Source organism: Molothrus aeneus, unplaced genomic scaffold, assembly GCF_037042795.1.
Source record: "Molothrus aeneus isolate 106 unplaced genomic scaffold, BPBGC_Maene_1.0 scaffold_57, whole genome shotgun sequence".
Taxonomy (NCBI): Eukaryota; Metazoa; Chordata; class Aves; order Passeriformes; family Icteridae; genus Molothrus; species Molothrus aeneus.
The window spans coordinates 448,901-474,237 of NW_027099209.1; the positions used below are offsets into that span (position 1 = coordinate 448,901).

Sequence of the window (25,337 nt, forward strand, 5' to 3'; positions counted from 1 at the left end):
GAGGCTGGATATACTTATTAACCTTTAAGGACCTTTTTCTGAAAAACCCATGTTTAGGCAAGCATGTTTTTTCTCTTTCAGGCAGAATAACAGGAGCTTTAATATGATGAGCAAAAAGCAGGTGTAAACTCTGAAAGGAAAAGTGTTCGCTTTAGAGTAAGTCCTTAAAAACAGCCTCAGTCTGATTTGCAGTAGTGCTGACAACCTCCAGCCCTCATCCTTCTTCTCTGCAAGTGACCGGGTCTGACAGAGTGATCAGGTTTGGTAACTGTGCATCCACCACCCCCAGTAAACCAAAAAAGATCCCATAGAACAGTTCAGCAAAAACTAGCATGTCTAAACTGTCTGATTGCTTTGCACAACTTTGTACTGCAAGGGTTTGCAGGCACAGCAGATGGTGTCCTTAAATGCCATGGTACTGGATAAATTCTGCTTTAGTGAAGGACTGGGAAGGAAACCCCTTCCATCCAGTAGAAATGCAGAAAGTGCAGTAACTCTGAAGGAAGTCAGAAGCGTTGCTTTCCACTCTGTGTACCAGGATGTTGACTTGGGACAGTGTTGGCATTAACAGTACACTTACAAATCACCCAGTCAGCCTTCTGTGTGTCTGGGTACCAGCAGGAGCTGAGAGCATTTGTGTTTCTCACAGGAATTGCTTCAATTTGCTTTGCAAAAACCATGCAGTTCCCAGTCAAACCTGTTAGTGCTGACACGTTCAGTCCATTTTTTACAGAAGAGTTGACCTGGATGCTTATTTATCCTCTTGAGACTCCTACTGCCATTGAGCTGTCTCTCATCATCAGTGATCTTAATCCTAATTCTGTTCAATTGCCCACAATGCCTCTTGAAACTTCTTTCAGTCTACAGAATTGTGTTTAATGTTTCATGATTAAAGACATTACTCTAGGCTATCAATTTTTGCCTTTAAATTGGAAAGTAGAGATCTTGCCTAGAATGGGGGAAGGAACCCAGATGGGCATCTCTCCTTTCAGTGAGCATGAAGTGTAGTAACACAATAAACCCTTTTGCCAAGCATGCAGTAAATCCAATTATGAGAGTTTTATACAAGTTTGGATAACTGCTTACTATAAAAAAAGGCAAAAAAATAATTAACTTAAAGGGCACCTTTGCCTGCATTTGGCTTTAGGGTTCCAAATGCTAATGATGACAACAGACTGCAGAAACCATTCAGGAATGCTGGAATTTGGAGGCCAGGCCAGTTAGAGGAGCACAAGACAGTGTTAGCTTTTGATGCCTCAGTCCTGCCTGCTCATTTTTTTCCTGGACTTACTCAGTTTGTGTGCTTTAATCCTTACACAGCTCACTAGTTCAGGCTTTGCAACCTGTATTAGGTGCACTGTCAGCAGTCCAGAGCTGACAGGACAGTACCACTGTCCCAGGCTTGGATTGGGCATATGAAGGGGTGAAAACAAACACAGTAAGTAGAAAAATAACAGGAAATTTTAAGTAATGTGTGTGAATTGAGTATAGAAACCTTCCTCCCTGTACTTCAGAGCAGTTCTAAAGCCAAAGCAGAGGCAGAGCTGAACCAGGCTCTGCTCTTGTTCCTCCCTGTCTCTGTGGATCTGAGAGCCAGCAGTGCTCATCCTGCCTTTCTTCCTTGCTGCACCCCAGGCCATTGCTGTAGGACACATTCAAGGCCCCGTGCAGAGGAGAACAAGTGGCTCTGTGGGGGTTTAAATGATCTGCCCAGTTCCCTGAAGAGCTGCGGTGCAGGTGAGCTGGGAGTGCTCATCCAGCTGTGCTGCAGCCCCGTCCTCACACGTTCACCACAGCTGGATTTCACCAGAGCCCCCGGGGCAGAGTGCAGCCACTGGCTTTCAAAACACTTGCAGAATGTTTGGGCCTAACTCTTTGGGGAGGATTGAATTTTCTTAATGACTCTGAGTAAAGTGTGCACTGCACCCACTCTGAAGGCTGAGGCAGTGGCTCTGCACAGGCCTCTCATCTCTTGGAAACAGAACAGCTTAGCTCCTCACAGGGCTTGAGCCTTCACATTTCCCTTTTGTGGTTAAAAAAGGCACATCTTGCTAGAAGCATCTGTGCTCCCTGCAATACTCAATTCACACACATGAACCACTACTTAATTTTGGTGTCTCTGTGTATTCCATACAGCAGCTCCAATGTACTCAGCAGGCTGGTTTTCAGTAGCCAATGCAGAGCACTTTCCCCACATCAAAAAGAGCTTCCTTGGCTTTTTATCTCCCACCTCACTTGTTTCTGTTAAATAAAAGCCAGATTTTACATGAGGGCACTTCAGAGAGAGTGAAGGAGTGTGAGGGGGCTTTTAATATGGTTTTTTGGTTGCTTGTTTGTTTTGTTTTTCCTTAGGAATGGTTTACACTTAGTTTGTGTAGCTGCCTGTATTAGTGTTTCTCATGAACACATTTACTATAACACCTAGGTCTGCTCTACAAAATTTAGAAAAAAGGAAAAAACGTTGTCTCCACAGTGAACATCCTCCTTCCTCCACCCCCAAATCCACATGGCATTTCAGCCCATTCAAGTGAAAGAAACCCTTAACCACTGACACAAATGGGAATTAAGCAGAAAAATTCCAACTCCTCATGGCAGTCTTTAAGTTTTAACCCTGTGCCTTCCTCTACCTAACAGAGCTCCAAGTGCTGTACTTCACAAAAACATGGAGAGAGGGAATTCTGTTCCTGTTCTTACGCCAGTAAATTAGAAATGACAGGAGAAGCCTAAGAGTGCCATGCACAGAGTCATATCCCAAGTCCAGAAATCAGGCAAATAATGGACCCCAACTAAGGTAGTTTTCTAACAAGACAAACTGGGACAACTTTCCTCAGCTTCCAGTGCAGGTTCCGAGCTGAGAATGTCTCAAGCACCAGAAGTCGGATGAGAGACAACCAATAAATGGAAGATGCAAAACTGCTTTACATAGCTAACAGCGACACAAGCACCTCCAGCATCAGCTGAGAACACAGGGAAGTTCATCTTGATTTTGGCTTTAGGCAGAAACACTTGTAAGGTGTAATTCCCAACTGCCAGTTTAAGCCAAGAGAGCTGAGCCTGGGTGCCATGCAACACTGAGTCTCCCCAGTGGAAAACCACACTCTACAGCTTTCATCAAGGATGGAAATGTTATTCTGGAAGAAAACAGGATAACTGTTCCTTTCACAGTGAGAAAATATCCATTACCTCAGAGTTTCACATGTGAATAATCTGGTTCAGAGCTCATTAAATTAACTTGGAGAAAAAAAAATCAACCTCACTACAGTCATCTCCAGAAGGCCAAAGTAACAAAGGGAATGGGGGAATGAGATGAGTGGAGGGGCAGGGATAAAGTGTGAGTGTCTAGGATAAGACAAGAAATGGCATCTAATACAGAACTGAAAAAATTTTCATCCTAGTTTCTTCAAATTTCTTGTATGTCATGCAGTGTTATTACTTTTGGATAGTTTGGAGTTTATTTTCCCACCAGGAAGCCAAATTTAACTACTGTTATTAATACAAATGTCAATAACAGTTACACAGCAGTGGGAAAATACAGTTCATTCAGCATTTCATTATGGAGGCGTATTAAAATGCCTCTGCAAGCCTGTCTGTCTGGTAAAGTAATCAGTGGGAGTTTTATCAAGGCTGTACATAGGCCTACCAGGAGGATTTATGGGAGCCACATGTTTCAAATTTTTGTGGATTATTCTAGAAATTTCCCTCTTGTCCAAAGCTATATTTAAAATGTGGAGCTTTCAAACCTAATTCTGTATTTCATTAACCAGGTCCAAAATGCTATTTTAGAAGTCCCATCTCAGAGAAGGTTCTCGCTAAGCATTACTGGTGGGATAGGAGGGGACCCTCAGCCACCTGTGTGCATGAAGCAGAACCTGCCCTGAGTGGCACAAGCTGCCCCTGGCTGGGGAACAGCACACAGCCTTTCTGTGGGGTTTGTGCCAATGTCCTTCCACTTTGTAATGACTTTATAATACAAGGTACAACACAGACTTGAACAGAGCTATGAGGTGGTGGGCTTTTGTATGGAATTGGGTATTCAGTTTGGGTTTTTTACAGAAACTCTTTTTTCCCATCGTACCTATAAGCGATTTGAATGCTTCTGCTCCTTCCATACTTCAGGTGTACTAATCTGCACCAAATCCTTTCTTTGATTTACAGATTCAGCCAGTGATTCTCTACACAAGCCCAAGGTCCTTTTTAGAGAAAGCCACTTTCAGACCTGTGTGCAATTTACTCTACTCTATCTCCATGTATCTTGGAAGAAACCTCCCAGACACTGATGTGTACGCATTATCTGTTGCCTTCCTTAGACAGGAGAGAGGAGGAGAGAACCAACTGAAAATAGATTTAAAGAGGGGGAAATGTAATTTATGTCACCTGCATGACAATTTAATTGTAATTGAGGTCTATAGGTTTTTGTGTGATAGCAGAGATTTAAAGCTTGATGCAACTCAAAAATGAAGGCAAGGCTTTAATAAGGCAGCATTAAGCTGGGAATTGAACAGAATCAATACTGAGAATTAGCAAGAAAAGATTATAAAAGACATTTCAGTATTCAAGGAAAAAAGAGTTTTTGCATTTTATCATTTACGCAGCCTACCATGGCTGTGTTTTGCCTTATTTTGGTGTTCAGAAGTGCAGCAGAACCACAAAATCAGGGAACTCAAGCAAACAGGAAAGCTTTTGGCTTTTTTATGGTTAAAATGCATGGGTAGAAACACAGCTCAATTCCAGAAATCCCATTTGCTGAAATGGAAACCAGGCAATTGAGACTATTGCAAACTGCATCAGAGATTAAAGCAGCCTCCAACAAAGGAACCCTCATTCCAAATCCAGCAAATCCTTACCTTGTCTCTAACTGTAAAGGTTTTCACAGTAGATGGACACTGGAATGTTCTATAACTTCTGTTACCCCGCAGGAGCAATGCAACAAGGTCAGTGTTTAACACAAACCCCTCTTTTTCTTCTTCTTTTTCTTTTTGCCCCAATCTCTACAGGGAGGTCCTATCCAGAACCGAAAATCCAAGCGCTGCCTGGAATTGCAGGAGAACAATGAAAATGAATTTGGATTTCAAGTGGTCCTTCAGAAGTGCACGGGACAACGCTGGTCCATAACAAATGTCCTGAGAAGCTTGTCATTATAGCAGACTAAATTTTGTACCCATTTCTTTTGCTACTGTGTAGCAAGTACTGCATTGTCGCCTGCTGTACTGTATCCCTCCCGCTCCCCGTCCCCCCAGCTCCTTCTCTCCCCTTTTTGTCTCTGATTTGATTTTGTGAGTGTGTGGAAATAGGGTTTGTGGGCTGGAAATAAGAAGTTTTTATTTCACAATGATGTTTTCACGACATTTATAGAGATGCTGAATGACAGGTGACGGGTAGGCTATCCTAAAATATTTTACAACTGTAAACATTAAGCAAATGGAGAATATTTATATCTCAAACTTTTATTGAATAAAAAAGCCCAAACACTGTTACTGGGTAGGTGTCTCCATGGAAATCAATTTGGAAGCTAAGTGCTGGTTTCATTGCTTCATTAACCCAAGCCTGATCCTGGCATGTTGCTGCAGAGCATCAGAATTCTGCAGACTTTGGATAAAGAGTTCTACCTGCACACCAACAGCTACAGCAAGGGAGGATTTTCTCCATTCTCCCTCCAGAGATCTGTCTAGGCCACGGTAGGTACCGGTGTGCAAATACAGGGGAAAGGTCTGGGGTGTGGAGGTGTTATGTCCCCAAGTATTTTTCCTCTCCAGTACCACTTAATAAAACCCCAGAGAAAGCTCCAGGGCTCAAGTGAGGCAGGGAAGAGAATTTATTAAAAAGAAGGGAAAAAATATCCCAAGAGAAAAGCAGCAGCTACTGGAAGAAAAGTAAAATATAAACCCTGACATTTCACAGTGGGCTGGTCTCCATTTCAGTGGCTGAACCTTCCTTCCAATTCTTCATTGTTCTTACAAGTCTTTTTTTTTTTAATGCAGTTGTTCCCTGGGTGCTGCAGACTTGGGCAAAAGTGGCTCCATCCAAGAGAAAAAGGGATGAATTCACTCTGCTTTTCTTCCTGCCTTGAAGGAGGTGTGAATGCAATTCCATATCACTTCATCTCTTCTCAGACTGGTGAGGAGAGGAAATTTGATGAGGTAAACCAGAGCACTGGGATTACTAGAGTTCATTTCCAGCAGCTTTTATTTGTATGTAAATTCCCCCATATTTTGATCAGTTTTTCTTGACAATAACAGTACACCTACCACATCTACCAGCTGATAAGGAGATACTGACAATTAAAGGAAATAGAACATGGCAAGACACCCCAAGCCGCCTTCCTACAGTACTTGCTTAAATATTTATGGACAGCAAATATCTTGTCAGGTATCATCCCTTGTGCCAGGATATCACCTAGGGTGCTTTCCCAAGGTCTCCCTCCCACTGTGTGTTCTCTCACCACATTTGCACTTGGGGCAAGCCACCAGCACCAAGGAGGAAAAAGTTGTGCTGGTGATGTGAGGAGAGCCTGCAGAGCATCTCCACATCCTCAGGGAAAAGCTGTTAGGGCTTGGTTGCTATCAGAGACCCTGGGTAATACTTTTGAAGATGGGCTGTTCAGAAGGGATCCAGGTTCCGGGAATTTATTCATTGATATGTTTATATACTTATTTTTACAAAGCTACAGGTTTCAGGAGCACAGATTACTGACACCATACCCAGTCATTCCCAGCTGGAACTCTGACAGGAGAATTCCTGATTATCCTTGCCTGCCTGATCTTTCCAGGCTGGCCAACATCTGCTGGGAGTGACTGTGCAGGGCATGGTTTAGGATTGTCCTCTTTTGCTGGGGAAGGTTCTTTGGCTTCATCTTTCTGAAGGACCAGAATTTCATCCTCCAACACCATGTGTCTTTTTCTGTGTCTTTTATAAACAGAAGTTAATCAGTCAAAACTAATCACTGAGCCTTTTTGTGTATGGTAATCAAGAGGTAGTTGCAAAAATTATAATTAAGCAAGTAGCTGTCATATGTCATTTTATACTGGGTAGCACTGAATACTTATTTAGCTGGAGATATAAAGGGAAACAGATTTTAGGTCATACTTACATTTTACAATCAATGTAAAAATGTGTCTGTAAGCATCATTTTGCTTGCACAATTTTGCTTGCAGACCTAAATTATGTGTATTTGTGTGTGTATATCTCTACATCATCAAATACATGTAAATTTATATTTAAAACATCAGCATGCATGTACACAGACAGCTCACTGGCCAACCACAACAGAAGCAGAATTACATTAAAGTGCACTTTCTCCAACTACAGCCTTTTGAGACGTGCAGATAAGAGACCAAAATGTCAGCTTTGGTTCACAAGTACATCACTGCTACACAGATCACCTTCTGCACTGCAGCTATTTTTAATGCTGACAAAAAATGCAGAACACGTGATCCTTTTTCAACATTTTTTCAACTGAATGTTAGAAGTTTTCCACAATAACTTCTCCAACCAGAATACAAAATATGTGTTCACACAGAGGCTCTGGAGGCAATTAGCAAGGCTTTTATCTAACAGTGCATTTTCTACTGATTTTCTAAATTTTCCCCCTGCTGCACACCTTGCTTTAAAAATACTTAAAAGTGCAAAAGTTGAGTCTCAGGTCTGTCCTTCATGGCTACATTTTAACAGCAAAGCAATGTATTGTTGTTTACTGGCTAACATGAGCTTTGCATTGTCACATGAAATGACAGTTTTACCTGAATTCAGTCTTGTTCTGAACAGTCTGAGGGGATTTTTGTGATAAACCAGCTGAAAACTGTTTAGCACTACAAAAACATACTTTTCATGATAATATATTGTTTCCAGTGAAGTAGTCTCATTTGAGGTGCATATATGATAGGATAGTTTTTCAATTGAAGAATATAATCTTAGGATATGAAAACAACAAATATATATTAGTTCAAAAGGCCAAAGGTGCATGAAATTTTAATTCAAATTTTAAAAGGAAAGAAACTGAGTAGTCTAAATAAACTAGACCACAGTTTAGAAGGTAGTGACTGCTCAGGCCTAAAAGTATGAAGAGTTCAGCCTTTAAACTCTGCTGACATTCTTGATCAGAAGTCTGTGTGGGTGGCAGTTTTGGGGTTTCTTTAACGAACAATAGCAGGCAAACATTTTAACGTAGAGACTCTTTCTTACTCCTAGAGAACCAAAGCTCCTGTAAGCACACACAAAGAATGTTGTGAGCTCCAGCTTGTCATTTGGACTGATAGTCCCTTACCTTCTCTCATTGCTAAAATCACTTGATTTCAGTGTTTTATTTCCCCATCTGCTCCAGAAGTGGCATACCAACAGGTAACCTCAGGAAGATCTGCCCATTTTCTGCAAACACAGATAGTAAATAACCATATTTAAGTGCCCATAAATGCCAGTTATTCTCATACCAGTTAGGAATATTTTGCTGCAGATGACAAGAGCACTCGTTCAAATTCAAAACAAGCCACCAAAGGTTACATTCTTATTTTCAGCATCTGTTAATAAGGGTTTTCTGTGCATCATATTTTTGTGATTTACCATTATTTTATAGTTTTCTGTATTCTCATAGACATTGTTCAGCTGTTAACACAAGAAGTATCACTTGAGTTAAATGCTCTGGAAATACTCACAATTAAAGAGGAGATTCTAAAAATATGTCCCAAACTTGTGGACAGATCACCTTGAAGAAGCACTGACAACCACAAAAAGCATCCTGTTGCACAAAAAGGACCTTGCCACCAATATTGGATGCTGAGACCTTTCTAAACAGTAGAAAAAGTACAACACAAGCAGTGCAAAGACAAGAATCAAAAGCTGTGCATGGGCAGCACTTTCCAAAACAGGTCTCGTGCTTTAGGCATTTTTGCTGACCATATCTCATCAGATCTGGCAGCCATTCAGAGAGAGCTTCTTTTATTAAGAGATGAAGAAAGATCATCACACTAAAGAAGTGAATTGCCTTGACTTTTAGTGTGCCTCACATGCTTTGCTATTGAACACCTTTTACCTGGGCATGCATTGCAGGAGGGAAAAAAACACCACAAAACCACCAAACCTGTATCAAAGCTAGCTTTACATTTCTGGCAGGCATCACTTTCCTAATCTGCCTCACTTTCCTGTTCTTAGAAATCAGAGTCCAAAGTTCAGTTGAATATCTTGGAAGGCACATTGGGTATGTGTGAGATAGCTAATCCTTCTGCCTGCAGCTGAATGTAATGTGTACCACCTCCATTTTTCTAACCTGTGTGTATTGTGCCTAGGCACTTCAATGTTAGATTTCTGTGTATTTAGCAATGAACAAAGTTAAAGAAAAACCCCTCTCTTACACCCAGTTTTTTTAGCAGAGAGACAGAAGCGTTCAAAGTGTCAGTTCAGGCTTGAACCAGTTCATATTTAAATCATTTTATTGTTCCGTAGCATGACTTCCTCTACTTGGTCTCACAATCACAACTCCTGTCAAGGATGGCAAATTTAAATAATTCTTCTTGAGAGTAAAGCTTTCAGATATTAAACCCTTGACTGAATTTTCCTAGGAGAGATTGAATCACATGGAGATTTCATCATCTGGGAAAGGGCTTGGGGGAAGCGCTGCGCTGCTGTCCAGGGCAGTCGGACTCGTTCTCAGCCTTCTTTGGGGGTCAGGAAAAGGGGGGGGGGGGGGTGAAGACTCGGGGCTCTGATGCCGTTGGGGGCACCCCAAGGTGCCCAGGAGAGGGAGCCCCACTGCGGTGCAGGAGCCGGTGGGGGGCGGGCGAGGGGCGGGGGTCACGCTGGGTGCCGTCCCCCAGAGGGACCCAAAGCTGCCACCAAATGCGCAGGGAAATTGCATTCCAATGTCTTGGGACAGAGGCTCATGGGAAGTTTTCTCAGCTATCCAAGGCACGGAGCCCTGGAGCCCTGGAGCCTGAGCTGCTGTGTGCTTGCTGTGAGCCTTGAGGTGAGCGCGCATCATTGCGGGCTTGGGATCGATTGAAATGCACTAAGGAAACCAGCTCTGGGGAGGGAGGGAGGGAGGGAAATGCTCTCTTAACATGTGCCAATGCTTCTGTCAAACTCATCAGGGCAGGACAGCGTTCAGACTGAAAGTGTGAGAAGCTGTGGAATGAGACAGAGAATCTGACAGGAGCACCGGACTCACACGTGCACGTATTTTGCTTTTGGCTTGGATTTAAACTCAGAAGTTGTAAGGAATTTGGGAAGGAGAAGGGACATTTCAGAAGGAGAAGAAGAAAAAGAAGTTGTTGTTTTTTTTGACAGCCCTGGCAAAATCTTTGGTTCTAGCTAATAAAGGAAGTTAGTTGAAATAAAAAAAAAGAAAAAAACATGGGTTTTTTTCCTTCACTGTTGTATTCGTTGGTGGTAGATGGTGTGTTGTTTTATTTCTTGGTCTTATTAACTCTGTGTAAATAGTTTTTTTGAATGAAGCTAACTTTCTGGACGGGTTGGTTTGTATTTGAGGTAGGATTAATTTCAAGAGGTTTCTTTCCTAGACTTCTGATAGGTATTCCTGGGATTTTGGTTTTGTTTACTGTATGTATCAACAGAGAGATTTGGTAGGGCCAGCTGGGCTGCTGGAGTTTTGGGTGTTAATTTATTAGATGGCTTTTGTTAAACACAGAATAATTATGTAAGTTAACAGCAAATTACCCAATTTATCTAGGTATGCTACCTAAACACAATGCTTTATGTGTTACCATTTTTCTGTTGTTCTGCTCCAAGTAGTTGTGTCAAAAAAGAAAGCGCTGTTATTTTTCTGAAGAGCTTTCTTCTTTAACAAGGCCATTACTCCCTTTGAATTTGAGTCAGAGGAGCCAAACAGCTGCAGCTGCTCTGAGGGCTTTTATATTCAGTGGGATTAGCCCCCTCCCTTTTCCCAGGCATCATGGGAATGGGAGGCGGGCACCATCAGGGGTATATTAACCCCAGCCTTTGCTGAGGGCTTTCATTCCTTCTCTGGGATGTGCTGGGGTGAGGGCTCTCTTGTCATTTCAGTGAAGAGGCTCTTTCAGCTTATCTCAGCTTGCTTTCAGCAGGTGTCTCTGAGCATTTAAAGCAATAGAGGCTTGGAAGATACTGTGAAGAAAATGGCATGGAATACAGGGAGTATTTAAGGTGACGATTTCAGATTTTGTGTTTAGGGGTGATAAAGCGCATTTGCAACTTCTGGTTTTGTTCTTGTTTTGTGTTTTTATTGTTTTTAGGAGGTGCACAGCTTCCAGAGATCCCAGGTTGTGTCAAGCACAGCACTTCTTTCAGCAGATTCATCATGTCACAGGAGGCATCTGCCCAGTGTCAAAAATGATGTTTGAGATTGAGGCTTCAGGTGAGTTGAGGTTTGTGACTGGGAGAGGGAGGGTGAGCAGGTATCCAGTTAGGAGTTATTGGGGGGCAGGGGGGTTTGCAGGCAGCAGGGTGAGAAAGGGTGTTTATCTGAGGGCCCCCGCACACAAGGCTTTTCAGAAGCATAGCAGAGGCATTCCCATGTCTTCCTCACACAAGGTCATCCAGTGCACTCACAGGAATGCCATTTAACTTTGCTTTTCTCTAACCCAGGTGCCACTCATAATAAAGGTCACACCTTTGGAATCAGGATGAAGGTGGAGCCTGAAGGAGCCAGGCACACTCAGGAGAGGGCAAGTAGCTGACTTGCTGGGATTTGGCCCACATAACTCTGAACTCATACGTTGGTTTTGGTTTTCTTTATTGTAGCTGACCGAGAGGCTAACAGGCGATCACGGGGCCCTCCGAGGCAGACTCATTTCAGGTGCAACGTGGATTCACATCACCGATCATCCAAAAGATAAGTCTGGGTCACGGCCTGGAGATGGGAGAGCAGCAGGTTGGGAGTTCTTGGGACGGATTGAAAAATTAGCAGAGGGAAAAGCAATCTTCTCCAAGGGGCCTCTTAGGACAGCTCAAGGGAGAAACTCCACATTTGATGGCAGCGTGCAGGCGGGCAGGGCAGAGCAGTTCCGGTCCACGTCGTGTTGTCCGGCGTACCGTGTTACCTACTGTGTCTTTGGGGTCCCTTTTGCCTTTTCCCCTCGAGGCCCTCACCACAAGCATAATGTGTCGTGTTTAACGTCCCCCCGTTTGTCACGTTCTGTGTCACGGGTGTCTGCACATGTTTGTGCCGGAGCTGCTCTGCCCTGCCGCAGAGGCTGCTGCAATAGGACAAGGCTCAGGGACACGCAGTTTGTGGGGTGTCGCCGGACTCTAGATGATATTCCTAGATAGACACAAGATGTTTGGAGCTGTGAAGATATCTTGCAGCCCTTTGACGTTTGTCCTCGCTTTCTTTCAGACGCAGAAGGATAAAATCCAGGGCAAAATCCATCCACCCATCCCAGGTGAGGAGGTTCCCCCGAGCAGGTCAGTCACCGTTTGTCTCTGCAGGGGCAGTGTAAAGTGTGACTCTGTTACAGCTCTGTTCTTTTTCTTTTTAGGAAGTAAAGCTGGACATCAGCAGTCAAGGTGAGGTGGGCAAGGTGAGCACTGAGTAGCGTACAGAAGCAGTTGTTATTGCTCCAGTCTCACTTTCCGGTGCAGCTCTAAGCATCTGTTCCTGTTTCTGCGCTTTAGGCAATCCACTCGGAGTACGCCGAGCCCCAGTCACCAACCGGCCGACGCGCCGGGTTTGCCGCTCTCCCGAGCCCTGGGGAAGTATCACGGGACTCGGCGATGAAGCCTCTGCCTTTTCTATTTAAAGGTGTCACCAGGGCAGCCTTCAGCAATGGCCGAGGAGTTGCGTTGAGTCAGGGAAGTAGGGAGGAGGAGCGAGGCTCCGCTCAGGTTTCAGCAGCGCCACATCACCTCGTCTCCTCTTAGCCCAGGCGTGCCCCACGACGATGGCGTCAGCCTCCGAGTGCGGCTGAAGCGTGCGGCCCCAGGAGCCGGGCATTCTTGGGAAAAGAGTGAGTGGCAGAATTGTTGGGTTTTGGCCAATGTTCTGCTGAGGTTATGCATTGATATTTCGTTTTCTTTATTGGAGCGGACAAAGAAACAACAGGAAGTTGTTTAACAAGAGTGCCAGCAGGACCTTCCCAGCTGTCGAGGCAGCCTTCCCTTGCACCTGACACAGACCGGCATCCCCAGATGCCTGAGAGATAAGTAGAGGGCTACGACCCACAGAGGGGATGAAACCAGGGCGCAGGGCAGGGACCCACCGGGAGGGGTTTCTGAGTCCGCTTTGGAGACGGGGGTGTCCACGAAGCGGCCCCTTAGGCCTGGGGGGGAAATAAAAGCAAAGTCTCACTTTTGATCACAGTGCTGAGGTGCGCAGGGCAGAGCAGTGCCGGTGTGTATCGTGTCCCTTGTCTTTTGTGTATTATGTGATATTTGGGTATCTCATGTCTTTTATCTTAGCCCTGTGAAGGGCCTGTCGGAAACCTTGGCGCCATTCTTAGAATCTGTGATCTCAGTGTTCCTCAGCCTGGTACCCAGGCCATTGAACTTTTGACTCGGGAGCTCCGACAGGCATCAGAATTGCATCTCTCTTTGGAAGCATCCAGTCAGGTGGCTTTTCTGGTCTTGTTCTGAGCTGCACGGACAGCCGTGCTCCTCAATGCTCCATTTCAACGGATTAGGCTTTGTAAGAATGCGAGGTTAGGGAGAGGATTCTGACCGTAGGATTCCTGGGTATCCATCTTTGCAGTTCTTGGAATAAATCCTTCAGCCAGCATCTTCCTCCAGGGTTCTCTGAGCCTCATCAGTTTGCCATCTGTCTCACCTCGGTCATCTCCTTTTGCATTCTCTCAGTCCTTGCAGCCACTTTCCTTGCCAGGAGCTTTCTGTCCCTGTTGTGTCCCCCCTGTCTGTCACGTCCTGTCCCGTGTCACGGGTGTCAGCGCACACATTTGTGCCAGAGCTGCTCTGCCCTGCCGCATAGCCTGGTGCAGTAGGAGAAGTCCCTGGGAGTTTGTAATGTGGGGTGTAGTGGGACTCTAGATGGGATTTGTAGATGGACACAAGATGTCTGGAGCTCCTAAGTTATCCTGCAACAGTTTGAGTCTTGTCCTAACTTTTTTTTCAGATTCAGATGGATTAAATGTGTGCCAGAGGGCCCCATCCCAGGTGAGGGGTTTCCCCCTTGCAGGTGAGGCCCCGTTTGTCTCTGCGGCAGAAGTGTAAATGATGCCTCTGTTTCAGCACTGTTCTTTGTCTTTCTTTTTAGGAAGCAAATGTGGATACCAGCAGTCAAGGTGAGCAGTGGAGAGAAGTAGTTGTTATTGCTCAGGTCTCAATTTCTGGTGCAGCTCTAAGCTTCCATTCTCGTTTGTGCGCTTTAGGCAATCCACTCGGAGTATGCCCAGCCCCCGTCACCAGCCGGCCGATGCACCGGGTTTCCTGCAAATGTGAGCCCTGTGGATGCATTACAGGACTTGGTGATGAAGCCCTGAACTTTTCTATTTAAAGGTGCCATCCAGGTGGCCTCCGGCAAGTGCTGAGGAGTTGTGGTGAGTCAGGGAAGTAGGGGGGAGGAGCGAGGGTCCACTCAGGTTTCAGCCATGCCAAATCACCTCATCTCCTCTTAACCCAGGCATCCCCTGTGGCGACGGCCTCGGTCTCCGAGCGTGCCCGAAGCGTGCGGCCCGAGCAGCTGAGCGTTCTTAGGAGCACGGTGAGTAGCAGGCTTGTGGGGTTTTGGCCGATGTGGTGCCACGATCCGGCACTGATGTTTGGTTTTCTTTAATATAGCTGTCTAAGAGACACCAGCCCGGTGCCAGCAGGACCTTCCCAGCTGACGAGGTTTCCTTTCTTCGCACCTGAGACCGGCATTCCCGGATGTCTGAGAGAGAAGTAGAGGGCCATGACCCCCAGGGGGGATGAAAGCAGGGTGCTGGTTTGGGAATTACTGGGAGGGGGGGGTTGAGTCCGCTTTGGAGGTGAGTAGGTTTGGAGGTGAGGAGTGTCCATGAAGTGGCCCCTTAGGCCCCATAAAAGCAAAATCTCACTTTTGATCCCAGTGCTGAGGTGAGCGGGGCAGAGCAGTCCCGGTGTGTATTGTGTCACTTGTCTTTTGTATATTATGTGTTGTTGGATATCTCATGTCTTTTATCATAGCCCTTTGAGGGGCCTGTCAGAAACCTTGGCACCAGTCTTAGCATCTGTACTCTCAGCGTTCCTTGCCCTGGCACCGATGCCATGGAACTTTTAACTTGGTAGCTCAGACAGGTATCAGAATAGCAACTCTTTTTCGAAGCATCCGGTCAGATGTCTTTTCAGGTCTTGTTCTGAGCTGTACGGACAGCTATGCCCTGCCAGGATCCATTATGGCAGATTAGGACTTGAAAGAATGTGGGGACAGGTAGAGGCTTCTGACCGTAGGATTCTCGGGCATCCATCTTTGCAGTTCTTGGAATAAATCATTCAGTTAGCATCTTCTTCCTCCAGGGTTCTCTGAACTTCATCAGCCTGCCATCAGTTTCACCTTGGTCTTCTAATTTTGCGTCCTCTCGGTGCTCGCTGTCATTTTCCTTACCCTGAGATTTCTGTTCCTGTTGTGTCCCCGTTGTTTGTCCTGTCCTGTGTCACGGGTATCTGCGCACACATTTGTGCTGGAGCTGCTCTGCCCTGCCGCATAGCCTGGTGCAATAGGCGAAGTCCTGGGGACTCGATGTTTGTAATGTGGGGTGTAATTGGACTCTAGGTGGGATTTGTAGATGGGCACAAGATGTCTGGAGCTCTTAAGTTATTCTGCAGCTCTTTGATTTTTGTCCTTTCTTTCAGGTGCAGAAGGATAAAATCCAGGGCAGAGCCCCCCATCTCGGGTGAGGGGATTCCCCCGAGCAGGTCAGTCACTGTTTGTCTCTGCAGAGGGAGCATAAATGATGGCTGTTAGAGCAGTCTTCTTTGTCTCACTTTTTAGGAAGTCAAAGCAGAGAGCAGCAGTCAAGGCCGAGTGAGCGAGGTGAGCATTGAGTAGTGTACAGAAGCAGTTGTTTTTGCTGATGTCTCAGTTTCTGGTGCAGCTCTAAGCATCTCCACTTTTTTTTTTATTTTAGGTGGTCCGCTTGCCATCTATCCTGGCCGAGCATGCCCATTCCAGGTGTGTGCAGCTTAAGGTATCAGTGTGGCATGCTTGTCAGATTTGGGAGGTTGTGTTTTCACAGTGTCTCAGCATGCTTTTCTGCTTTGTTTCTTTGCAGGTGCTGTCACTGCCCTAGGCATGCCAAGGAACGGAGGAGGGCAGGTGAGTCGGGGTTTAGGCAGGCTGACTCATAGGTGAGCGTTACACAGCAGCATGCTAAGGGTGTACCTTTTCTTTTTGCAGGTATCTTCTGGGCACCCTCTGGAGTCAAATCAAGATTTGAGGTGAGCCGGGGCAGGGGTGCGGAGGAGCCCTGGGGATTACTGGTTTTGAGGGCAATAGTCACCTTTTCTGTTTTGTCTTAGGTACCCTGAGGAGCCTCGTAGCCAAAGGTTGGAAAGGACAGCACCGAGGCACACACGGAGCACGTTTCAACATCCACGTCCGACCGAGGATGGATTTTGTCTGCTCCTTTTCCAAAAGCTAAGTGTCGGGGCCAGTGGTTGGGAGAAGGGGAAAAACCTTTACTATCGCAGAGGGCAATTTGATGTCAGCTTGGTGGAGAGGTCTGTAGTGGGACAGGCTCTCTGGAAGTAAAGGGAGAGGGTTTCTCCTCAGCCTGACCAGAGCCTTTGCCGGGCAGGGCAGTTCTGACCCATCTCAGGATTCTCGTGAACTTTGTGTCGTCCGCCTTCCTCAACTCAACATCGTCACGGATCTTTCCCCTGAGGAGCTCGCCTTCAGGTCCGGAGCTATCGCCACGGTCACCCGGCAGTCCGCTTCCTTCTCTAGGCTCGCTGAGCCTCTCGAGCATCCTCTTAACTGCTTTGGCACTAACTTCTTTTAACGAGTTACATTTCATCATCGCGTGCCATCGTCATAGGGCTTCCTTTCCTTTGGCATCATCAGCCTCTGGCTCATCTTGCACTAGGAATCTCGGGTCCCTAAGGGGACAGTGCCAGGCAGTTGCCACTTGTCTCTGTGTTATGTCACCCATGTCTATGTTATGTTGTCCGTGTTTGTGTCCGTTGTCTTCCATGTCATAGGCCTTTGTTACGTCTCGATGCTTTATTGGCACTATTCTGTGCCATATAGGCCGTGTTCTACTCACGTTCCTTTCTGGATATCCCTTCTTCTGGCATCTTTTCATTTTTACTCTTTGAGACAGTAATGTCTCAAACGGACAAGATGTTCTCATCCATCTTCCTTCTCACTACCAGCTTTGGTAGTGCCTTTTTTTCCATGCCATTCTCTTGGACTGCTAGAGGGAGTGTCTTGCACACTCCTCATGTGACTGCAGTACTTCTATAAGTTCCATCTTCTCAAGGGTATAGGACTCAAGAATTGATCTTCCAGCGAGTTATCTCAAGTCCTGGCTTTTATATTGTGTGTACCTGTGCTGGCTTATACTGTATGTACCTACACTCTATGTACACTTGCACTGTATGCATCGACTTACATTGTTGTGTGTATTTATATTGTACCACTTATGGTTGGAGCTGCCCTGCCAGGGCACGTAGTCACAGTTAGGTAGAAGAGTTATAAAAACTTTACTGTTCATCTGTCTTTTATGGGATTTTGGGTAGAAAACTTATTGGTCCAGAGTGGAGACAAGTCCTAGCTGTCAGATAGCCACTCGTTGACCGCTTCCTGTCGTCTCACAGGTCCCTGAGGCTGCCGATTTCCCCAGAATCTACCATTTGACGTCAAGGAGCGCAGCCAGAAGATGTGTCGCAGCACGTTCTTCAGCGTCTCGAGTAAGGGCCGCAGCGAGCGTGTAAGTGGGAAGAGCGTGTGAGCGTGTGTGAGAGCACGTGTCTGTGTCTGTCTGCGTCTGCTCGTCTCCGCGTGTGTCAGCGCATGCTGACTGGATTACTGGATTTAACCTTGTGTGTGTGACTTTTGCTTTTCAAGTTTTTCAACTCATTTTTAAATTGAGAATAAAAAATCCCCAGCTGGGTTCCCCCCCCCCCCGGCTGGTTTTTTTTTTTTCCTTGGTCCCGGTCAGTCTGTGAGGCGACGTTCATCACCAAAGTTTGGGCACAGACTGTCCAGGGACCGGGGTTTTTTTGTCAAGCAGAAGGATTTTTTTGAGGCTCCCGGGAACCATGTTCCCGAGGACCAATGATTGCTGGGGTGTAATTTAGCAGTTGTGATGAGAGGGATGGTGACTTCGTGTGTCATCTGAAGGGGGTGTTAATGGTAGATGAGTGTTGTTTTTTGTGTGCTTTTGTTGGTTTGGGTTTCCTATAACAATAAATCCACATGTAATGAAAATAGAAAAAGGTTATCATCTTGTGTTAATATGTGTGTTGTGTTGTATTGCTCTGTATTGCAGGGTGAGCACAGGGTGAACCCTCTCCTCCTTGCTGTGACACCTGGGCTGGCAGGAATGACACAGTGACCTCGGCCGGCCGATGCTGCCTGTGCCATCACCTGGCACTGACGTGTTTGATGAAAATCCTTTCGCTGGGATTTTTCTCCTGAGAAGCCTCAGAACAGAAATGGAACCAGTAACAATCTGCTGGCTGTGGAGTGTGGCCTGGAGATGGTTTAGCAACAGGGGCATCTTGGATTAGTCTCCTGTGCATTATTTCTACTTGATGACCAATCATGGTCCAGCTGCGTCGGGGCTGTGAGCAGTCCCAGGTTTTTATTATTCATTCCTTTCCAACTTTCTGATGTCTCCTTGCTCTTTTAGTATAGTTCTACTATCTCATTTTCTTTTAATATAATAGAGATCATAAAATAATATTTCAGCCTTCTGAAAGGTGGAGTCAAGATTCTCGTCTCTTCCCTCGTCTTGGGGACCCTCATCACCACAATCAGCGGCCGAGCGCGTTTGTGCGAGCCCCTTAGTAACCCTCGGCCGGTCCCGAGTCAGCAGACACCGGGGGGGCAGCCCCGACACGGCCGAGAGCGGGGAGACACCCTCTGTGCCCCGAGGGTACTGAGGGCACCTGGGCTGGGGGGAGACACTCTCTGTGTGTGCCCCGAGGGTGCTGAGGGCACCTGGGCTGGGGGGAGACACTCTCTGTGTGTGCCCCGAGGGTGCTGAGGGCACCTGGGCTGGCAGGGAGACACTCTCTGTGCCCCGCGGGTGCTGAGGGCACCTGGGCTGGGGGGAGACACTCTCTGTGTGTGCCCCGAGGGTGCTGAGGGCACCTGGGCTGGGCCCCTGTGCAGCACAAGAGACACCAGAGACAGCAGTAGAAGATAAAGGGCTGACTCTTAGCAGGGGTTAATCCAAGGTTTTATTAAGAGTCCCAAAGGAGCTCCTGCACCTCAGGGGCCTCCTGCCGAGAGCCCCGGGAGATGTGCCAAGGTCACCTTTAAAGGGAGGTGGAAACCCAAAGTAGATAACATCCTACCAACCATTAAGTGACCCTAAGGGATGGATGCTGGGGGATCCAGACATACAGGACAGCGTATGGGGCAAGGCTTGGGGGGCTGACCCCTGGCCTCTGGCTGATCACTCGACGACTTGGACCGAAACTTCTGCATGGAGGGGATGGGAGGCTGAGTGATTGACAGAGAGGCAGGGTGGGCATTTGGGGATGATCTCATCCTGGGAGAGGGATAACACAGGTAAAGGGAGGGGGGTACAGTTTGGGATAAACCATTTGGGAAAAATATGGGGATACAAAACAAAATGACTTCAAAGTATTACAAAGTATAAAAATGCACTACAGCAGGTTTGGGCAGCACCAAATAAAATGTAATAAAATGCTTTAAAAATAAAAAAATTAAAAATAAAAATTAAATAAAATTTAAAAAAACAAAATTAATTTAAAATAAATGAAAAACAAAAACTGTAAAGTGCTGTAAAGTGCTGTAAGAGTTCCCGAAAAGGTAGTGCCATAATACAAGACCCTCAAACACCACCACAATCACCAGCTTGAGTTGGTCTGGGCAGCACTAAATAAAAAAAACTAAAAACCTTTAAAAATAGAAAAATAAAAAATAAAATTAAAAAATAAAATTAAAGCTTTTAAAATAGAAAAAATAAAAATAAAATTTAAATAAAAAATAAAAATAAAAAATAAATGCTTTAAAAATAGAAAAATTAAAAATAAAAAATAAATAAAAAATAAAATTAGAATAATAAAATAAAAGCTATAAAAATAGAAAAATAAGAAATAAAATTAAAAAATAAAATTAAAGCTCTAAAAATAAAAAAATTAAAAATAAAAATTAAATAAAAAATAAAAATAAAAAATAAATGCTTTAAAAATAGAAAAATTAAAACTAAAATAAAAAATAAGATTAAAAATTAAAATAAAAAGCTTTAGAAATAGAAAAATTAAAAATAGTAAGTATATAAAAAATAAAACTAAAAAAATAAAATAAAAACCTTTAAATATAGAAAAATTAAAACTAAGTAAATAAAAAATAGAAAAATAAAATAAAAGCTTTAAAAATAGAAAAATTAAAAATAAAAATTAAAAAAATAAAATAAAAGCTTTAAAAATAGAAAAAGTAAAAATAAAAATTAAATAAAAAATAAAATTAAAAAAAAGCTTTAAAAATAGAAAAATTAAAAATAATAAGTAAATAAAAAATAAAATTAAAAAAATAAAAATGCTTTAAAATATATAAATTAAAAATAAAAATTAAGTAAAATTAAAAAAACAAAATTAATTTAAAATAAATTAAAAACAAAATAAAAACTGTAACGTGCTGTAAAGTGCTGTAATCGTTCCATAAAAGGTAGTGCCGTAATGCAAGACCCTCAAACACCACCACAATCACCCGCTTGAGTTGGTCTGGGCAGCACTAAATAAAAAAAACTAAAAACCTTTAAAAATAGAAAAATTAAAAATAAAAAATAAAATTAGAAAAATACAGAAAGCTTTAAAAATAGAAAAATAAAAAATAAAATTAAAAAATAAAATTAAAGCTTTTAAAATAGAAAAAATAAAAATAAAATTTAAATAAAAAATAAAAATAAAAAATAAATGCTTTAAAAATAGAAAAATTAAAAATAAGTAAATACAATTTTAAAAATAAAAAGCTTTAAAAATAGAAAGATTTAAAATAAATATTAAGTAAAAAATAAAATTAAAAAATGAAAATAAATTTAAAATAAATTAAAAACAAAATAAAAACCGTAAAGTGCTGTAAAGTACCATAAAAGTTCCATAAAGGGTAGTGCCGTAAAGCGCGACTGTTGTAAAAGGCGCCGTAAAGCGCGACCGTCGCAAAAGGTGCCGTAAAGCGCGACTGTCGTAAAACGCGACTGTCGTAAAAGGTGCCGCAAAGCGCGACTGTCGCAAAACTGCCGTAAAGGGCGACGGTCGTAAAGCGCGACTGTCGCAAAAGGGGCCGTAAAGCGCGACTGTCGCAAAAGGGGCCGTAAAGCGCGACTGTCGTATAAAAAAAAAAGTGCCGTAAAGCGCGACTGTCGTAAAAAACAGTGCCGTAAAGCGCGACTGCCGTAAAATTGTGCCATATAGGCTGGCAGCGCCGTGGCCGTCACGGAATGCCGCACAAGATCGCGACGGCCTCCCGAGTGGGCGTGTCCGGGACGGGGCGCCGTGTCGACGGGCTGACGTCATTAGGCGGCACTCTGCCTGCAGTGCGCCGTTCCAGACGGCAGGGGGCGCTGTGCCTGCAGTTCGCCGGCGCAGACGGCAGGGGGCGCTGTGCCTGCAGTTCGCCGGTCCAGACGGCAGGGGGCGCTGTGCCTGCAGTGCACCCATGCAGACGGCAGGGGACGCTGTGCCTGCAGTGCGCCCATGCAGACGGCAGGGGACGCTGTGCCTGCAGTGCACCCATGCAGACGGCAGGGGACGCTGTGCCTGCAGCGCGCCAAAGCAGGCGGCAGGGGGCGCTGTGCCTGCAGTGCGCCCATGCAGACGGCAGGGGGCGCTGTGCCTGCAGTGCGCCCATGCAGACGGCAGGGGGCGCTGTATAAATAGAGTATTAAGTACAAACTATCTAGAAGAAGAAATAAAAGCTCTATGTCACCTGCAGCTGTAGAAAATTTCAGCTCCCATGGAGGAAATAGTTTTCCTAAAATCATTACCGTTTTGGGGGTTTTTGCACTCTCCGGTAGCCTGAACGTTTCTACTGCTGCTTTTTTATTCTAAAGCTAGAATGGAAATCCAAGATTAGAAATACAGGGAAAGAAAGAGAGAAATGATTAAAGAGAGAAAGAAAGAAAGAGAGAGAGAGACAGAGAGAAAGAGAGAGAGACAGAAAGAAAGAGAAAGAAAGAAAGAAAGAAAGAAAGAAAGAAAGAAAGAAAGAAAGAAAGAAAGAAAGAAAGAAAGAAAGAAAGAAAGAAAGAAAGAAAGAAAGAAAGAAAGAAAGAAAGAAAGAAAGAAAGAAAGAAAGAGAAAGAGACAGAAAGAGAGCGAGAGAAAGAAAGAGAGAGACAAAGAAATAGAGACAGAAAGAGAGTGAGAGAAAGAGAGAGAGAAAGAAATACAGACAGAAAGAGAGAGACAGAAAGAGAGCGAGAGAAAGAAATAGAGACAGAAAGAAAGAGACAGAAAGAGAGCGAGAGAAAGAAATAAAGAGAGAAAGAAATAGAGAAAGACAGACAGAAAGAAAGAAAGAGAGACAGAAAGAGAGAGAGAAAGAAATAGAGAAAGACAGAAAGACGAAAGAAAGAAAGAAAGAAAGAAAGAAAGAAAGAAAGAAAGAAAGAAAGAAAGAAAGAAAGAAAGAAAGAAAGAAAGAAAGAAAGAAAGAAAGAGAGAGAGAAAGAAATAGAGAAAGACAGACAGAAAGAGACAGAGAGTGAAAGAAAGAGAGAGAAAGAAATAGAGAGAGACAGAAGGAGACAGAAAGAGAGCGAGAGAAAGAAAGAGAGAAAGAAATAGATAGACAGAAAGAAAGAGAGAGAAAGAGAGAGAGAGACAGAAAGAAAGAAAGAGAGAGAGAAAGAAATAGAGAAAGGGAGACAGAAAGAGAAAGACAGAAAGAAAGAAAGACAGACAGAAAGAAAGAAAAGGAAAAAGGAAAGGAAGAAAAAAAAAAGGAAGGAAGAGAAAGGAAGAAAAAAAAATGAAACAGGAAAAGGGTGAGAGTGAAAAAGAAAGAGCGAAAGTGGAAAAAGGGGTGAAAAAACAGAGTGAAAAAAAGAAAAAAGAGTTGGAGTGGAAAAGAAAGGACATTCGGGAGGGGCGGTGCTGCCTAAGGTGCTTCCGCGCCCAGGAGCGAAGGAGCCGTTTGATCCCCTGGCGGGAGCGCAGCTCCCGGTGGCGGAAAACGGAGCGGTGGCTGTCAGTCCGAGACTACAACTCCCGGCAGGCCCTGCGGCCGTAAAGCGCGGCGTCTGACGCAACGGCCGACGCGCCATATGAATGGCTGGCGGGCCGAGGCGGCCGCGCGCCGGGGGAGCGGGCTGGGCGCGGGGAGCTCCCGGCGCCTCTCCCGCGCGGGACGGAGCCGCGGCAGCGACGCTGGAGGGGCGAAGCCTCCGGCCGGCCGCCCGCACGGAGCCGAGCGGCGCGGAAGGGGCGTCCGCCCGGTGCCTCGGCCTCGCTCAGCGGTCCCGGTGGCGGGGGCTCAGCTCGGGCGGGGCGCGCTGCCGCCCGCCGATGGCGGAGCGCCAGGTGGTGCTTTGCTGCCGCGGGCCGGGAGCTGCAGGAGCCGCCCCGGGCGAGCGGCGCCGGGCGCTGCCGCGGTCACTGTGCGGCGGCTGGCGGAGGCGCGGGAGCCGCCGAGCTGCAGCCGTGTCCCTCGGGCTGCTGCCGCTGCTGCGGGCGGGGGCGGACGAGCGGCTGCGCAGGCGGCTCCGCGGCGTGCTCAGCCTTGCGAGCAGAGAGCGCTCGACAGCGCTGGAATGACACGGCTGCTGAGTGCCTCAGTGCTCGTGGCTCTTTCTTCCACGCAAACAGATGGAGCGGCATCGCTGAGCAGTAAAACACAGCGATGGCCCGGAGAATGGCGAGCGCAAGGAGCGCGCGGGCTGGATCCTTCTGCTGGCACAGGTGCGATCCGCAAACTCAGCCCCTTGTGCCCCTACCCTCCCGACCCCCAGGGGAAATGCTCTCCAGCCTCGAGCTGCTGCAAGACAAAACGTGTGATTTGACAGTAGGGTCCGGAAAAGGTTTCCGTTTAGATTAGCAAATGCCTCAATTGTTCTTGGTTACATCCTAGGATCGGTTTTAGGCAGTGACTTTATACCGCTTGTTGGATTTTCTTGTGCAATGGTAAGAAAATAGGCAGGTCTGATACTGGTTTCGCTTTTTTTCTACTTCATGTTCCATGAGCTGCTTTTATCCAAGCAATTGTTTTAAAGTTCTACTGTAGGTGTTTCTGGTTCACTTTTTTTTTTTTCTTTGCAGCACCCGTGACTTTTTTTTTTTTTTTTTCCTAAATCGGCAGCAAATATAGCTGAGTAAAATTACCTTGGTTTTCTTCCTTCTTAAATGTTTTTATTGATAATCCTATTTGAATATGCAGAACAAGTGGGTATGTCCTGTAATATATCCTAGCTTTTCTTGTTTACAGGGTACTCAGAAAATAGTTTTCCCTTAGAGTCCCACTGAAACATTCTCAGTGCAATCTCCGTTAAGGTATGTGTTTACAAATAAGCCACCATCAGCTGAGATATTTGCCTGTGTACCTTTTCCTGTAATTCAGAGCTTGCGTTCTGTGGTTTTTGTGATAAACCTATCAAACTTGTGAAACTGTTTTGCAAGTCTTAATCGTTGAAGGCAGCAAGAAGTGGTTTTAAAGCCTGTTCTTGAGCAGACAAAGGGAAAAAGTGTGAATTTGATGCTGAACTTGTCCTTTTTCATTTGACTTGCCTTGAATGATTTAGGAAGAGAGAGAACTAGAAAAAAGAGAGAAATAGAATTGGTTCTTGAGCCCTCCTAAAATGCTCCCCGTGATTCTGTGTGGAGCCAAAGTGAAGGGTGATGGAACAGAGCCCTGTGCTTTAGAAGGAAATCACTTTCAACCTGATCTCCACCCTGAGTCTCCCTAATTTCTGTTTTTAAAATGCAAACTAAGTTTAGGAAGTGTTGGAAGTTAGTATTTTGGGGAAGAAATGGCAGTTGCACCAACCGTTCCATTTCCCAGAGGCTCTGGGAACGATTCATTTTGTAAGCGCTGTAACTGCAATCCGTTGGTGGTTTGGGGTTGGAATGTGCACTTGTCCTCCTCTAAAGCACTCGTTCATTTGCATTTCAGTGCCAGGAGTCTGGAGAAACTGGAGAAGAGCCCAAGAGACGTTTTTCATCCTGAGATACAAAAGGTAGGAAGTGACTTTTTTTTGTTTGGTTCTTTTTCTTTATGATTTCCTGGAAATAGAAGTAATTAAGTATAGATACTA

At 45.0% G+C, this 25,337-nt stretch overlaps 1 protein-coding gene and 1 long non-coding RNA gene across 2 annotated transcripts in view; both read left to right on the forward strand.

Moving 5' to 3' along the window:
• Nucleotides 1-5,474, forward strand: part of LOC136571046 (polypeptide N-acetylgalactosaminyltransferase 12-like) — a 48,905-nt gene extending 43,431 nt beyond the window's left edge. The window contains exons 9-10 of the mRNA XM_066571441.1: nucleotides 4,156-4,280; nucleotides 4,995-5,474. Of these exons, the coding sequence (XP_066427538.1) occupies nucleotides 4,156-4,280; nucleotides 4,995-5,112 (243 nt within the window). The 3' untranslated portion in view covers nucleotides 5,113-5,474. The remainder of the gene's footprint in view (nucleotides 1-4,155; nucleotides 4,281-4,994) is intronic.
• Nucleotides 5,475-12,458: 6,984 nt separating this feature from the next.
• LOC136571050 (uncharacterized) lies at nucleotides 12,459-13,467 on the forward strand. The gene is made up of 3 exons (XR_010785619.1): nucleotides 12,459-12,489; nucleotides 12,725-12,929; nucleotides 13,007-13,467. It is a non-coding gene; the product is annotated as an uncharacterized lncRNA (long non-coding RNA).
• The last annotated feature ends 11,870 nt before the right edge of the window (nucleotides 13,468-25,337 follow it).